This window comes from Orbicella franksi, chromosome 2, assembly GCF_964199315.1.
Source record: "Orbicella franksi chromosome 2, jaOrbFran1.1, whole genome shotgun sequence".
Lineage (NCBI taxonomy): Eukaryota > Metazoa > Cnidaria > Anthozoa > Scleractinia > Merulinidae > Orbicella > Orbicella franksi.
This window is the reverse complement of record NC_138146.1, coordinates 3972137-3989418: the sequence shown is the minus strand read 5'-3', so window position 1 is coordinate 3989418 and position 17282 is coordinate 3972137. Positions and strand designations below refer to the sequence as shown.

General features: G+C 39.4%; 2 protein-coding genes across 4 annotated transcripts; both read right to left on the bottom strand.

Annotated features, from left to right (window-relative positions):
* Window positions 1–7311, bottom strand: LOC145477778 (ras-related and estrogen-regulated growth inhibitor-like). The gene is made up of 4 exons (XM_081455599.1): window positions 6851–7311; window positions 4458–4514; window positions 2738–2811; window positions 1–1065 (listed from the first exon to the last, which is right to left on the bottom strand). Exons 1-4 carry the CDS (start codon window positions 6939–6941, stop codon window positions 487–489), a joined length of 801 nt encoding a protein of 266 aa, XP_081311725.1. The 5' UTR covers window positions 6942–7311; the 3' UTR covers window positions 1–486.
* Window positions 7312–8470: 1159 nt separating this feature from the next.
* Window positions 8471–17230, bottom strand: LOC145477777 (ras-related and estrogen-regulated growth inhibitor-like). Of its 3 annotated transcripts, none has more exons than XM_081455597.1 (5): window positions 17143–17230; window positions 15180–15298; window positions 10399–10455; window positions 10011–10084; window positions 8471–9921 (listed from the first exon to the last, which is right to left on the bottom strand). In XM_081455597.1, the coding sequence occupies exons 2-5, from the start codon at window positions 15271–15273 to the stop codon at window positions 9502–9504; spliced, it is 645 nt and encodes a 214-aa protein (XP_081311723.1). In that variant the 5' UTR covers window positions 15274–15298; window positions 17143–17230; the 3' UTR covers window positions 8471–9501. The 3 variants fall into 3 exon arrangements, with proteins under 3 accessions (XP_081311723.1, XP_081311724.1, XP_081311722.1); XM_081455598.1 differs by lacking the exon at window positions 17143–17230 and adding an exon at window positions 15414–16590; XM_081455596.1 differs by lacking the exon at window positions 17143–17230 and having other exon boundaries at window positions 15180–16590.
* Window positions 17231–17282: the final 52 nt, after the last annotated feature.

Here is a 17282-nt window from a genome sequence, read left to right as displayed (position 1 = left end):
CTGACTTGTAAATATCGCAGTTTTACATTAGAAACCATGGCTGACTAGACCCTAAACAAGGACAATCTAAACCTGATATAGAGAGAAACTACAGCCTATAAAAGGGAAATTATTTTAAAGCAGACAGAAGTACGCAAGCATACTATAAGAAGATTATCAAAGACTTTATTTCCAGACGGAAGCTTCTGTCGTAAATACATTTATATAAATTTTATCATCTACACACGAAAATAAAATAATATTTGCGATGCGGTAATATAATAAATTTACAATATCAAAGTAGACAAAGATATAGTTTGTACTTCTAATTTTGTAAAACATGACTCCGGTCCAGTTCTTTCTCAACTTAAGCGTTGTGATCAGCAATTTAGCATTATTTCTCACAATTGTGCCGTCGCAAATTTTCTTCATTATTAATTCGCTAATTTTAGCTTCGTTTATGATATCTTCTTCCCTTCGGCGTCGCTATTATTGTTTTCATTAATTTCAAAAGCTAGCTGTTGACGCCACTGAATTCCTGTGGTTTTTCTCCTCTTGAGCCAAATCCTCTTGACTAGAAGACTTTCCTCTAGGCTGCCTAGGAGACTCCGGGATGGAATCAACGTCACTAAATGAACTGCTTCTCATCGATCTCGGCCTCTCACGATCAGCCGTTGTAACCTCGTGGTTGAACGACCTCTTACGGAAAGACTTGGCAGTTTCCACGAGTCCTTCCTTGACCCTCGTCAAGGGAGATGATTTGTTCTTATTAAGGCATCGCTGAAGCGATTCATAGAGCAGCTCCTGGGTCTCCAAATAACCTTCAGAGTTTGACACCTGATAAAATTCGCAGTTTAAATCTTTAGCTAAGAGCCTTCCTTCCTTTTCTTCGACTTCTCTCAAGTGTTCGAGGTCACATTTCGTTGCCACTATCATCACAGTGGCGCCGGAAGTCAGTGATTTGTCCTGTAAGATGTAGCGAGCCACAAGTGACGCCTCTTCAAAAGACGTACGATCGGTTGTCGAGTATAACACAAAGAAGAGCTCTGCGAAAGAAATGCAATTTTGCATTTTCTCTGTGGAATTCTGCGAAAACAACAAAAAAAGATGGTTGCACCAGTTTATCTAAAATGTTCGCGCCCTGTTGCATACGTTCTCGAGAACAACACAAAGTTGACTGGGTAGAAAACTTTAATTCTTGTTGGAACTTAGCCTGAAGTGCAGGCGTATTTTGGGCGCACGAGTGCGCATTTTCGTATTTGGCCCCACCTTCCACCCACCTCTGTCCCAACCCTCTAACGGTCAAGCATCCAATCACCATCGAAGATGGCGGAATTGAAAACCTCGTTTATCGAGCGTTCCGTTCCAAAATGACGCCGACACTGCAGACTAGTTAGAACTGATTAACTTATTTCATAGATTGCTTAAACGACTCGAAGTTTCTTGGTGAAATTCATTTACTTATTTATAATGTCTAACTATTGCCAAAATTTCTGGCAAGCATAGTTTCCACCCCTTATCTAAAAACATCGCTCTTTAGAACTGTTATCCCACTGATGGTAACCAACGTGGTACTTCCGCCCGAAAGTGGCGCGCCATGGATTCTATCGGTTTCCCATGTAAGGTTTGCCACTTGATAGAGTTTTGGCGGGAAACAAGGGAACGTTATTCAAAGCTTTTGTAATACCACGAAACACAGCGACTCGGGAGAGAATGTGAATGCACGAAGTGGCATTGAAGTTTTGAAAACCCCGCGCAAAACTTGAAGCTTACTTGCGTCAAAAGGCGGTTGTGTAAACTGAAAAAAATCATCTCAGTTTCGTGATGCCTTATTGCATACCACAAGAGAAAAGACGGTATACCGCATCTCTTGTAAGGACAGAATTAAGGATTATTCATTTGGATTAATTCCTACTATTATGAGCGACGGTCAACAGACGTATTTTCGTATCTAAACGAATCTTTGACTCTTTTGCTTACTCTTGACTCACATGAGAGATTAACAGAAAGAAGAAGGAAGGCGGGAAAATAGTATTTGGCGTCTCACTCTCTTATCCATCTTTGTTAACCCTTTGAATACTAAAACGGTTCGCCAAATAATACCGTTTTTTACCGTTTAGTCAGGTTTTTTGGCTGCCACGACGCTAAATAAGCCTAAGTTTTGCTAAGATAGCTTTTTTTTTTACCAAAAGGAGAGACTTTTTGAGGATTACGTACAAAATTGAGCAATATTTCAATTCCGGGCGTGCGCATAAGCCTAAATTTGGACTTTTTTTTTTTTTTTTGCCATTACTCGTTCTCAATTTTGTTTGTTGCCCCTTTCCTTTCTTTTTTTCTCGGCCCTTTTACTCTGGCTACCTGTTGCGTTGCATGTTCTCTCTGGCTGCCCTAAAAAGTTGGATATTAACTACGGGCGAGGCCCAGACCTTGATCAATCATGGGCATTGTGGACCATTTTACCACCGTTTTTGCACCAAAACTGATAACGTTTTTCGATTCGCGACGTTGGAATGTTGTCGATATCTAAACCTGACCATTGTGCAAAAAGGCCCATCCTAGCTCTACCATCTGCTTATCAAGAATATCTGGTGACATTTGATAACGTCGCAAGTGGTACAAAGAGCACAACCATTAAGTGGCCGTATATGGCCACTTGGGCGTCAAAGGGTTAATTCGGCACGTTTATGAGGAAATATCAAGGAACTCGAATTCGAAGTCTGTATCTTATAACTGACAGCAATAACAAAATCAAGCATACCTTCCCAGCTGTATCCATGATATCCAATGAGACAAATTGACCATCGATTATAAGGTGATGCCGATATGTGGCCTCTGTATGGGAAAGACGAGGGAAAAATAATAATTTACAAAGCGAAATTCTTCATTGCAGAGGAGTAAAGGGTAATTTTGTTAAGAAATCCCGCCGGATGGGAATCGATGAAGCTTTTAAAGGGTCTAGTTTTCGTAAACATACCGTAAAATGCCGCTTATAAGCCCTGGGCTTATATACAATTTCCTGAAGGGTTTTGGATGGGCTTATAAACCGAGGGGCTTATATCGGGAGGAGGGGGCGGGCTTATAAGCGGAATAAAAAAATCGTTTCAAAAGAACCACATCAGTGTTGATCGAAATACGCTTTTTCATATACTGGTTCGTAATTTTAAAAGCTTTAAAGAATCCTCATAAATCGAATTCATTTCACTCTAAATTAGAATGGAGGGGGCTTATAATTGGAGTTAGTGTTTTGCTTAAATGTTGATGGGTCTATAGCCGGACGGGCTTATAAGGGGGGGGGGGGGAGGAGGGGGGCTTATAAGCGGCAGTTTACGGTACTATCAGCCAACAGAGAAGACAAGTATAAGCAGAATGTCAATTGAGCGATAAAGCTATCTGCTGGAAGAATGGAAACTGGAGAAGAGCTATGTAACGCTTGGAGCGGCAAGAACATTCATGAACATTGCCAATGATTTCGTGCAACCCTTTCGCAAGTGACAACAACAATTTGACACGCTGATTGAAAATTGAGCTGAAACCGGCCAGAGAAGAAGACAGAGGGCAGTATAAACCAGTAAAAGCTAATTTAAAACTCCGGGGGGTGGGGGTACTCCCTTATATAAGCTATATAGGTATGTGTGGCTCCAAAGGGTATGGTTTTTCAGCCGTTTTGGTCATAAATAGGGTATCAATTTAAGCCTATTTTGACCATTTTGGTCTCCCGATAGGGTATGATTTTTGCACTCTAGCCTTGATGTGGGTATGTTTTTAAGAAGAAGCCACTTTTTCATCATTATCGAAAACAAAATTAACAAAAGCCCTTCACAAATTATGTTTACGGTAATTTAACATTGGTCTGAACTAGGGAAGTTATTATAACGCAGGTCTGAAACAGGGTTTTGATTTCATGGGCAGGTCATAAATAGGGTATCGAATATTTGGACAGGTCATAAATAAGGTAGGGAATATCGCAGATTTTGGTCATAAATATGGTAAGGGTTTTGGGAAGCGGGCCGCACACCCCCACCCAACTTTTCTGGGAGTACCCTCCGGGGTTAAAACTTTGTCGTGTTCAGTTCAACTGGCCGCATGGATTAGCTTTATCTCCTCCCTCTATTGATGAGATGCTTGTCTACCGCTGGATGCCCTCCCCCGGGACATGATTTTTGTCAGGTTTCCCTTACGGCTAACAAATCATCAGTACCCATTTATATTACTTGATTGGGTGAGCCACTTTAGGGGTTAAGTATTTTGACCGAAAAAACCCACGAAATAACACTGCAATGATTCAATTCTGGATTTAATTTAGCGCCTTATGTGTAGGGGTTGATCATGCCATGGGATAGCCTGCATCCTCGCCGGGAGCCTGTTTGCAGGCTAGCCATGGCAGTACCTCCTGACTAGGCACGAAATTCTCCCAATTGGTTGAGAATCTTGATTTTAGTCAGTCACTCCTGGAAGACAGGGTATATGTTTTGTCTTACCTAACGTGCTGTCATACTCCCCAATGTAACGCCTTGTCAGGAAACGAACTGTCAGAGCTACAGGAAGCCAATGAGCAAAGAAAATCATATGAGATCACGGAGACCGTAAGCGCGCGCCATTTCTAGTATTGAGGCTGTCCCTTTGAAATGGGACAATTTTTCTATTTTTAGAACAATATTGCGCCATCGCCTGCGGCACACGCGCATGCATGCTGCGAGGATTTTTGCGGAAGTTGCAAGGGGGAAATGGCGTCCGAAATTCCCGAAATTTTTTATGCTTTTGGCCCAGAACTCAACGCATTTGTGTCTGTTGGAATTTTGCTTAAGTATTTTCGTCGTAAGCTGCTCCAGTCTGGGTAAAGTAAGACAGTGTCGAATTTAGGTATGTCCCGCTTTATGTCACTGACTAAGCTGTATTCTGCTGCTTCTTTTACAAGAGCTGTACATTACTCCACTCTAAATTTCACATATGTTTAACAGCTTGTCCATCAGTAACACAGCAAAACACTACGTTGGATATATTTGGACATAGCAGAGTTTCAGGACTTCAAAGTTTCCTAGCTCCTCTTGCCACACGCTTGCGAGGATTTCGTCAGAGTCCGTTGCAACCGAAACGGTAAAAAAGTAATTGCAAGTTTGAGTTTTACCTGAATTGTAAGCAACACTGACTCGGACTTGAAAGTGCGCGCGCTACACTATGCAAATGAGCTACTTGTACGTGTCAGACTTTCCTTTCAAACACTTTTACAAACTCGCCAAACAAGCAGAAACAATAAGAAACTATCAGAAACAGGTTTTGGTTATGATTAAGCATTGTTTGGGAAACTCACAAAATAACTCGATACCAGAGTAAAGAGTTTTCTTACATAACTTTTCTTTCAATTACAGAACAAACGCAAAAGCTTACGCGTACAACTAGCGCGAGCAGATATTATTCATTCACAGCGTGAAATTGAAGTCTTGTTTTCGACCCTGAAAAGCTTACCTTTTCCATTAGTTCAGAGCATAAAACTACATTTAAGAGCCCTAGATTTTATTCCCTGTCTTATTTCCCGCCGTCGCTGTGAAAAATCCTCCAGAGAATCTCGCAACTCTCACCATTTGATCATGCAACGTGACCACCTCCATGCGAGAGCCCACGACATGTGCGTGGATCCGCGCAGATATATGTCGTCAGGGTGGCGCAATTTGTTCCAAAAATAGAAAAATTATCCCATATCATAGGTGCCCAGGGATCCCAAGACTTACGGTCTCCGTCCCCGATTATGGTTCCTGATGAGATTAAGCCAGTTCGTTTCACAGTTGAGTATAAATACAGTTGAAAACTAGCACAGAAAAGCAAATACTACTTCTTCATCAACAGACACTTCAAAAACGGCTATTAATCGGGCAAATACAAGATTTTCGCCGCTTTATACAAAGTTGACACTACAGAACCAGTCGGGATTCTGTAGGTCTCCCTCGGTTCATTCATCAACGAGTTTGAAATTACTCCTGAACGGCGTACAATGTATCTTCATTTTAATAGAGAGAACTGGTCTACCTCTTGTTTTAATAGTTCATTGTCTAGTATTTAAACAGCGAACAAAAAAAGTCATTTATAACATCAATAGAAACAACAAAGACCAACTCGGCGCTATATCATTCATTTGACAATTACATCTAACCTAACCGAAGGTTTGTGAGGTAAATTAACATTTTCTTCACGAATTTGCATCGAAACGGGCCGCAATGAATGAAAGGTGGATTAACACCGTCTGTTAGTCTGTTAAGAGGTATTCAAGAGATGAACGAAAAAACATAAACAAAAAGTTAGCGACACGAATTCTTGGATAATTACGCTATCAAATAAAAAATAAGTCCATCACATGTATGACACGAGGAGAAGAATACATTTAGTAATTATGTAAACTTATAACTTTGAAAGCGAGCTATGCAAAAATAAGACTTTATATCAAAACAGAAAATTTAACAGATTGTTATATTTTATGCTGCGCAAGGTCACGTTGGTTACACACGGCTGATAAAATCATATCATACTGTATCAGAAGAACTGTAGAGCAAATTTTGCATTAGTAAAAGCTTATAACCCAGTCTGTTTCACGTTTGTTGATAGGTTGTTAAGCGAAATCTACATTCAGTTTGACGCTTTATCCAAGGTAGGCCACAGAAGATAGGGAAAAATACGTTGTTCCTGGAATTATCCTGTAGCCTGCATAAAACGCGCGCCTGTGTGATATGAGGACAGTCAGGTTTCAGTCCCGGTGCCAAGTGTAAAACTGCAACACTAATCATTACAATCATGAATTCGCTCCAAAATAAACTGCTCCTTGTAGGATACTTGAACTGACAAAAGCAGCCATCATGCTACACAAAAGAAATGTTCAACCTACCTGATTTACCAACACCGTCCTTTCCCAGAACCACTGCACGAATAGCCTTGAGTGTATGGTGGTGAACATGGCCACTACGTCTTTTCTTCATGACGCACGGAGCGGATTCTGACTCCAAAGAAAACGATTCAAGCGTTCTCGTCGGCTCGTTCAATAACAAAGCCAAAGCAAGTACTGTCTCGAAAAGAAACCGGGAAGGTCTTGAATGTGATTACAGACACGACGGCACCCCAGCACATAATAACTCGGAAGGGCGTCTTGATCTCATGGGGTTTGGCTTTTGTTTAAAGAAATGAAATTACTGAAGCCGATCCTTTGAAAGGCCGTGGGCGCCAACCTTTCTAATTCTTAAAGAAACGGGTTTGCTGCAATGCCATGAATGGGTTTCATATGGGCTGAATTCATCCATAACAACAACTGCAACCACATTTCGGTGGAACTATGAGAAAACGTGAGACACTTTTTTGAAAGCGACGTTTTGACAGGTCACGTTTACGCCAAGGATTATCAATTCCTAGCTGTCAAAATAGATCAATCTTACCTTTTATCACCGCATCAAATGTCCATTTGATCTAATAATAATTAAAGCAATTCAAAGGAATAATTGATGTTTTCTCTGTCAAAAAAATTAAACGCCGATAGAGTAATTGAGAACAACACTCAGTCTGATAGACTAAGGCTAATTAGTATAATTTTTTTTGTGTGTGGAGTGTAGACGCCACGCTAAAACTAGAGAAGAAGATAAGTTTTAGAGTTTTACTTCCAACGACCAGCTTTGCTCTGGTGACGAAGGAAGTGCTAGGAAAAATAACAAGATAAAATGTGACGGAAATCCCATTGGACCTGGGGCAGTGCCACGTGACAGCTCAGTTGGCGTGATTTTTGTTACTTTGCGTGGGAAAAACAGTCGTGTCATTTTAGTGTTGTGTGACAAACTATTACGTGAGATCTTTGGTAAGTTGAATTTTTGTTAGTAGTGAAGCGGCTTTCTTGAAACAGAAATAGAAACGACTTGGAAAGCGCCCGAACGACATGTACCAGTTGTTGAAGCGACCGAGCAATAGGACTAGCGTGGTAGAAAGAGAACATTTTAAGATTTGTGGTCGGCGTTCGAATCGGCGGGACAGTATTTTGAGGTAAGCCAAACGCTAAATTATAATATGTGATATATTGCTACAAGTTTTTTTTGAAACAAATTTTTAACGTTATCTGTAAATTGTCGGCACTTTTTCGTAACCCATTTTACGCTTTCAATGTACCACGCTAGAGTTGAGAGAATTCTCTCGAAGAAGAGTTCTTGGCAATCATGTGACAAATGGTAGTGCCAAGTTGTTCACAACTTGCACGCATTTGTCTCAAAAGTCACGCAATGTTCAAAGTGACACTATTTTTCTTTTTACTGATTATCTGATTTATCTCCGTCCTCTTTGAAGTTAACACCATAACAGCAATTAATTTTTACCAACTTCAAATTGCTATTTAAATCCTTGTAACCAAGATTTGAGTTAGGTAACTTTCTTTGCCATTTTGATGTCAATTTTCCCTGGACAAACTTACAAAATTATGGTAATGTCAGGTTGATTTGTAGATCTACATGCGGTTGATAAAATCAGCTAAAAAGGAAGAAAAATAATAAAAAACGTGGGGAGTATAAGGCTTAAAGTGAAGGTGCATTTGACTTGTTATGGCCAGACTTTGGCAAATGATAACACGCATCAATATCCGAAAATGTCGTCCTGGAATGGCTTTTATTTGTTTAAACACAAGTAGAAAAAATATATATTTTTAAACACAAGCAGTGTAAGGATGGTATGAGTACCTCTAAGGTCCTCTAACTAGGCGAAGAAACAGTTCTCAGACAAATGCAAAACGATTTGATGCGGTAACAGATCTGTAATTTAATGTCCTCGACTCTTTTACACACCTAGAGCTGTTACCAAAAATGGCATTCAAATAACCAAAACCACTCTGAAGAAATATTACAGCTACCGTGTCAATTCCTTCTACTCATACCAGTGTAGTTGTGAAAGGAAATCTGTTTTGAATATTTTTTTAACTACGCAAAAGCTCTGCACCATATGAACAGAGCCATTCTTCCATTTTCACCTTTCAAGATCTAACCCTGCGAAATTCCCAATGCCCCCGAAAATTCCTAATTATTTGATGCAGGGACCTCGGAGGGAGAGGGGCTGATCACCCTACCACTTTTATTGCTGGGATATATTTTCTAGGGCTCCAGATGGCGCACAAATGTGCAAGATAAATGGCGAAACACTGACCTTAACGTTTGTTTGTATTGGCCAGACTTTTTTAGCCCTACCACTTTCAAATTGTCTCCGTCGTCGGTCCCTGTAATGGTTCTACCATCCACTCATTTTTCCAAACTTTTAGTCCTTGAGTAAAAAAAAAAAACTGCAACAGTAAGCACCTATGGATTTTCTCCTTGAAAAATGTCTCCCGAAAGCGAATTAGGAAGCAATTATCCATGCAATACAAATTTTAAAACGCCTATCTTTGTCAGCCAATCAGAAAGCGATTTTTTCTTTACTATGTGATTCTACAAGACTAAAATGTGTGTCGACGCCATGAAGTTAAGCTGTCCTGTGTTATTGTTTATTTTCGTCCTTCCTTGAAGTTCCCTTTTAACCGCATCAGACTGAGCATGATTTTCGTCTCGCGTATATTCCTCTAAATCCTTCTTTCATCCGTGACAAAGGACTCAATTTCTCCTTGTCCGCATTTTCTTCCTCTGTTCTATTGTTCAAATGCAGCCTCAAAGACTCATACAAAAGAGAATTCGTCTCGACAAATCCTTCTGAAATTGAAATCTCACAGAATGCAGAACTTATCTCCTTGGCCAGCCCAAGTCCTTCGTTTAGGCTGATTCGTCTGTGATGTTTCAAGTCCTTCTTGGTGCCAACTAGAATAAGGATGCATTCATTGTTTTTAACTCTTCGTATGTATCTCCCCAAACGTTTCGCCTCCATGAACGAAAACCGATCCGTGATGGAGTACAGAATGAAGATCAGGTCTCCAAAAGCTGCGCACTGTTGCACTTTGTGTTCTGTGTTCTGGGTGAACATAAAGGGAGAAGAAAAATCAACAGAACTAGTAGTTAGTTTCTGTTTGTTTGTTTGTTGCGTTAGTTAAATTTGCTTACCTCGCCGGCTGTATCCATGATAGCAAGTGCCACATATTGCCCGTCTAGATTCATGTGATGTGTGTATGTCATCTCTAAGAAACAAGATAAGTAAATAAGTATTTTTTTTTCTTATTACGTAGGGGCATAGCCTGCGAACAGGCTCCTGGTTGGGTTTAGTGCGAGCTAGGCGAGCGAGGTCTAGGGCGAGCGGGGTGAGCCGGGTGAGCCGAGAGCGGTCTGGTGACGAGGGGAGCACATGGTTCGCTCGCGGATTCCACTCGCTTCGTTCGCAAAATTCTTTATTTCCGCCCTCGCTGGGAGCCTGTTTGCAGGCTAGTAAGGGCATTGTATGTGTTCCCCCGCCCCTTCCCACCTTCACTTCCCCGCCTGCTGTTGAGACACTCACCTAAGCTTTCATCGTACTCCCCAATAAAGCGTCTAGTTAGGAATCGAACGGTGAGAGCTGAAACAAAACAAGCCACAGATTAGTGAAGACTGAAAAATAATTATCGAAAACAAAAACAACTCATTAGTTGTATGTGTGGCTTTTCGTTTCAAGTAAAATATCAAGCACGAGAGACCATGTTTTGAGAGTTAAAAATACAACACGCAACGGAGTATTTTTGGCTAACTTCGAGGTGTTTGAAAATGTGGTGAAACAATTAATCTCTTGAGTGTTTGATACCTTTTCTCTATCAGAACTAAAACTAAAGGGCCGGGAAAAACGAAGAATTGGATTGTGAAAATCTATGCTAGTTAACATTACGTATATCCTGACACTGTCATTATTGTGATTTCTTTTGTTCAAACTTGATAAATCGCCAATGTGTTCGAATAATCTGGAAACGATCAAACCTAGAGATACATTTATTTGAAAAACAAAACTTCAAGTTCTCTTGTAAACTGAGCTTGAAGCATTTATTCCTCGTAACAGCCTTAATAAAATTCCAACTGTAAAAGAGATAACAGATTGATAGAGACGTCTATCTAATAAATCAATGATCTATGTAGTTTCCGTTGAAGCTCTTAGATAAATTGAGAACACCTTCACTGACGTCTTCTGACCTCCCAGAACAACAAAAGGTAGCTTAAGCAATTCACGACGTCACGACGTCAACCGCATTTACGAAACATATAATGAGTAGTAGAACAATGGTATAATGAGTAGAACAATGACTGTGCACGTGCGTTTTACATCTTTGTACATTTCGTAACCGTCCTCTGCAAAACGAGAAATAACTAAGTTCTGCGTATTTTGAAGAGCGTGAACCACGACGGCTAATATTTCGTATTTTCTTCTGGAATTGATCGCTGGCGTTACATCTTTAGTTTGAGTAGCGCTTTAGACCGCTCGGCGTACTAAATAGATCTAGATAATTGCGAAATTCAAAGGTAAAATGTAAATCCATTGTTTTTTACTAGGCGTCTTCCTTGGCGTCGCAGTCGCCATTGCTTAAGCTCCGTAAAATAGCAACAATGACAGACAGAAGGCAATCTTGGTGGCACAAGTTAACACTTGATGAGTGTTCAGGCCCACCTGTATCACGTTCACCTCAGAAAACGTGCATATAGATTACAAAACGTAATATACCATCAACAACTTCAAAAAGTAACGTTATCGATCTCTCAGGGTGTAAACCATCTCATAGTATGTTTATCTGTCTCTAGTGAGTGATATATAAAGAGGAATGAATTGAATCCTCGCATTACTCTTTGTTTCAAATCAGCATTTCCTTTCCTATTGACACTGCAATGATTCTTATTTTCTGGCCGTGCCAAGCAATTTTCGTCCTGACGTTTTTCCCATTGAGGACAATCTGTTAGCCCACGGGGAAGACCTTTGTTCAGGTTTGGACAAAAAGTATCATATCCTTCAACATGTGCCAATTACCTTTAAATACAGATCTCACTTATTTCCTAAAATAGATTCGCTTATTGTGTTTTTCAAGGACTATAGGGTCGATATTCATTTTGAAGAACTAGTTCAAATTTTCAGCAGATTTCCACGCGGATTAAGAAAGCATTGGCTTGTCAGAAACGATACAACTTGACAAGCCTCCCAATTCTTCAGTCACCCGACATAATCATGCATACTTCATTTGGTATTCTCTTGACCTCCCAGATCTAAACACAATGAAGCCAAAATCTTAAATCTGATGATTGGTTAAGACATTCTGCGTCGCGTACTTACCCCGTACGCCTTGGTATTCAGAGAACACCAAACACGTTTAGATTCCTAACATGCTGACAATGATAACGAATTAAACTGATTACAGTAACTGATCTCTCAAGTTGTCGAAATGTATTCCATCAAACAATGTTGTTTGGAATGTTCATCGTGTAATTTCAGTAGAAATCTCTACTGAAACGCTATGAGTATCAGGAAAGAGCAAAACAGAAAGAGAAAAGGAGAAGAAGAAGAAAAAAATGTTATCACAATGTCCTTTACAACAAGAAAGCATAGTCTGGAACATTTTATATCTAGCTTTATGTCATAATGAGAATGTGCACCCTTCATTTTTGTATTCTTCTTCCATTACACCATGCGAAACAATTTTTTTTTGAAAAGGCGTCTTCCTGTAATGAAATCAAATTAATCCTTAACTGTCATTTTACGTTTGCAAAGAAAAAAAACTTATTAATTAAGAAAGTTTCAAAAGAGTTAAAAAAGTAGTACACGAGCCATTGCTGACAAACTCTATTAATGTGATGTCCAAATTCAGACGTACCATTATCGGAGGTTTTTTCAGTTGCTTTCATCTTCATACAGTATGTGTAAGTGGGACGAGTCGTCACCTAGTGAATGACTCTTAAGAGCCTGGGTGTAGTAAGCAACCTGAACAGTTGATATATGATGACTGGTACACGTATTGGTGATACCCATGAAAAGTACTCTGGCATAGTAATGAAGCACCCTTTATTTTATCTTTTCAGCATTTCTTGGATAATCGACATGTTATTAAACTAGTTAACGTAGTTGTCTCAAGTGAGGCGATTCGGTGCTCCTTGATTGGTGAAGCAGGCGTATTTTTAATAAGGGAAAATGGTAGCTATGTTGCAAGACGTGATAGCAAGGATCACCAATGGCGAGACGGAACTGACCTTTACTGCATGTACTGCTGATCAACATTTCTATCAGCTACGCTTAAGATAAATACTTGCACGTTTTGGCCCTCCCGTACCATTTACGACAGTTATTTGAGTCAATCAAGCCGTGTGAATCCCCTAACGATTATTTTTTCAAATCGTTTGAGCGTCCTTTGGATTTCAATTTTACTATAACAAAAGCTACAACCAGCCGCAGTGACTTAGAAGACTAATTGAATTTATTTGCTCCAATATCCACGGTGGATCTCATGTCGGATTTTTGTTATAGGGCGTGGCTTTACCGCCATAATACTTATAATGTACAGCGCGACCGCAACGGATTCCAGGTTTTCTGTTGCCGAAAAGCCGACCTGGATTTGTCTACATAGCTCTGGCTAATGTCGATATTCCATTTTATCAAAAAGATATCGGGTGTAAGATATATGTAGGTTTTGAATAATATTACGTAACTACAGTTTCCCGAACAGACAATATGGTTACACTTATCAAAATAATGGAAAAACATTGCCGGTCAATCCCTCTTGCAGACAATCACTAAAATAACTTATTACTCGGTTAAATGACTTCCTGATTTCATCGATGATTGGAACTTAACTGTAAACACAATGGCTAGCTTCTTTCAAAAAGCCATCATGAATACGTTTGTACTTTCATTATACATATCTTGTAATTATATTACTTCTTAAAGTTCTTCGGAATTAAGCCGTCACAGACCTTCAAAAGACACCACTATTCACTATTCATGAGAACAATAAAAGGTCGTTTAGTTTCTAACCTTCAAAGCGATGACCTTTCTTTCTTATATAAAGGCGTCTAGATGGCTGATTGCGAAGTGTTTTATACAACGAAACTTTAGATTTCAGAATATTTCAATTCGGGTGTACAAAGCTACCTGTTTGATGGAATTGGCGGAATTTCGAAATTGATATGTTCCGTTTGAAGTACAAGAAAACCAAAATTTCTCTTGGTATTAATTAAGAAAACAGTAGCCAGCTGCCATTTTTATGCACTTTTCTAACGTCTGGCTAATTGAAATGGGGATTCTAGAAGAAATTTTAAATCGGGTGAGCGAACTTTGCTCCCGATAAACAGACTCCCGATATGCAGACAACTTGTAAGCACGCCCCGTTAAAAGGACCAGTCAACAGACTGATGAATCCAGTTACGTTAGGTACTTTTTCATGTCATTTTCCACCTGCTTACATTTGCTTTTTTACATTGCACTAATCACTCAAAATTCCTTGTCCACTTCTAGTGAGAAATTCCCATAAAACCGCACTAAAGTGCTTTTCTGGTCCTTAAGAGCTTCAGTTATGATACGCCTTTTAAAAGCACTATATTTTGTGGTAAAGGTATTTCCTCACTTCGAGGCCAAAATTTTATCTCGTTAAGACAACTGTTGGGACTATTGTAAAAACGTCAACAGGCTTAGCATCTGAAAAGAGACCGCGATTTTTATCTCGAAATTATTAAGAAACTTTCAATGTTAACCTTGCTACCTTGTTACCGATCCTAGATCAGTTTCAATTGCGGTTGATATTTTTAGGCCCACATAGACGCCGTACCGATCGATAACCAGGAAAGATTAAAAATGTGCCAAGATCATCTTCCTTTTCTTCCTTTTGCTCCGCGGCTTCTTTCGTCCCTCTAAGTGTTGCTCGAACAAGTCCTCGATTGTGAAATACATTACAGGAACAAAGTGTAATTACAAGATTCGGTAATCCATTCGTAATTCATCTGCCATTATCTGATTTATCAACTCTGATGAAAACCGTTGAACAATCTGATCCAAGTCTTGCTATTCACGTTTTTAAGTGACGAGAGCACGTGTTGTAAACAACTTTAATAGGAAACTAAATGAGGAATCTTTTTACAGTATCATTTCAAAGATTTCACTTACGCCTCTAAAATTATCCTGAAGAAATCCTTCCCTGAATGGAGTAGAAACTAATATTGTTTCCTTTTTCTACCTACCCTTCAATTCAAACCTTAGTAGGCTATATATAATTCAAGTTCGAGTTCCCAAATGATTCACCGTAATTATCGACAATTCGTGACAATTCCTTCTTACAAACTTACCCGATTTTCCTACACCATCCAAGCCAAGTACCACTGCATGTACATTTACAATGCTGCTTTGATGTGTAGAGCAAGATCGTTTGCGTCTCATCATTTCTTTACGGCAGGGAAGCGCGGCACTGAAACGCGATGAAAATACGTTAAACAAGCATAGCAAAAAAAGTAAATTAGGAACTAATTGCATTTTGATTGTAGGTCGTTAAATGTTTTGTAGTGTAGAAATGTTTGATTGACCTTTTCGCCTTTCCTAATGGTTCTCCTTTCTCAGACGGTCAATTCGAAGTTTAGTGTTATTACAACAATTTGGTTTGTGCAAACAAGTCAGTATTATATTTATGGTACAAGCTCGCAAAACAGGTTAAGTATTTATATGATTGCCATGTAAAAAGACGAAAAACACGATTTGTTGGTGATTGACAGTTAAAACAGATCACGTGTCACGTTTTGTCATCAGCAGTCTCAACTCTTTCTTTGACTGCTTGCTCCACGCGGTCGTGAAGAAATGTTATGCTCCGCATTTTTTGGTGAGGTGAGGAAAGCAGCGTTTGGCCTGTGTACAAACCGTTTTCGTTGCCTCAAGCGCATTCTAAATATTTTGGGGTTATTACAGCACGTCTGGCTGACGGTGCTCAGTCATGCAACCGAGCACGTGAGCCAATCCGAGCACACCACCCTAACTAACCCAGGATCACGTGTCAACCCACACAAGCGCGCTAACAACGGCTCAAGCGAATTCGCGCCCAGTAGCATGTGCACGTGTACACGAGCCGTAACACGCATTCAAAGTATTTTTAGTGTTTTATTAGCAACGCATTGTGGAATGTTTTATGGCCGTCTTTTGTCGGTTTCTTACCATCCTCAGAAGTGTGTGAACGTTTCTTTTCACACTACAAGAGACCACTCGAATCCCGCTCATGGTATTATCTTCGCAAAAAGTCGAACCAGCATTGTAAAACTAGTTGGACTAATGTCTCCACTGAAAATTAAACACTTACTTCAATCAACTATTTATACCCTTTCTAAATACAGAAACATTAAGTGCTCTTTCTGCAGCGACCGTATCAGTAACGCCTTCAAACAAACCGCAAATTGGCCCTCGCTATCAATTCAAGATTAATTGCACTTTGCACACGCTAAGTTAAGAAAAGACTTCAAGCGCTAGGAATTCTCGTCATAGCTGTAAATGACGACTTAAAACCGACAGCATTTATCTGTTTTAGTAAAAATAACGGGAAAGTAGGATATGAGGTAAAACAGTTGTAAAGAGTAGCACAAGGTCTCACCAGTTTTAAATCCGTTTGCAGCGGTCTCTTCTCAGGAACACTTGTAAATAGTGTAAACACACGGCATTCATGGAAAGCACGCATTTTTGTTTTACTTTATTCACTTAAATTGATATTATTAGGTTCGAATTATTAGTTTCCTTTTTAATTCATTGTAGTTATAATGGTATTGAGGATGTAATTAGCGTTTTGTAATTAAGACCTGATGTTTTTAACCGTGTATAAATAAAGTGATCTATTCTATTATAATTTAATCACTGGTGAGATAATTATAGGGGCACTATTTTGCAAAGTCACCAGATTAAAAGAGGACGATCTCTGATTTACACTTCCTCATGCTTTCAGAAAAATGTTGTTTCAAAGCGCTCCAAAGTGTGAAATGATACTTGCCTTGGTCAAGATTACATTACCTTGAGGTATAAACTGACCCTTTGCAAGATAGAATCAGCGTATACATTTTTCGACCTTTTGTTATTCTCATTTAATGGACGAAGAATTGTAATTCAGATTTCAAGTTTTGATCAGACTCTTTTCTTATAATATTAGAGCTAAACGTTATAGCTTTTCTTTTAGCAAAATACTAGAACCTATCTCTCTAGTATAAGAGAAGCGAAATGGTTGCAGAATCTCAATTAGGCAGGTTTGAAACAGATATTTCATAACATACCATGTTAACCTACCTTTGTGGAAACAGTGATCTGGATGAACCAACAGAAAACACTCTGCTACTTTTAAAACTTCTTCCTAACAAACTGTATCACTTCTGTCTCTCCTTCTTAAATTGGTAGTTTCGTTCACTGTGCTATTTAAAGTACCTATG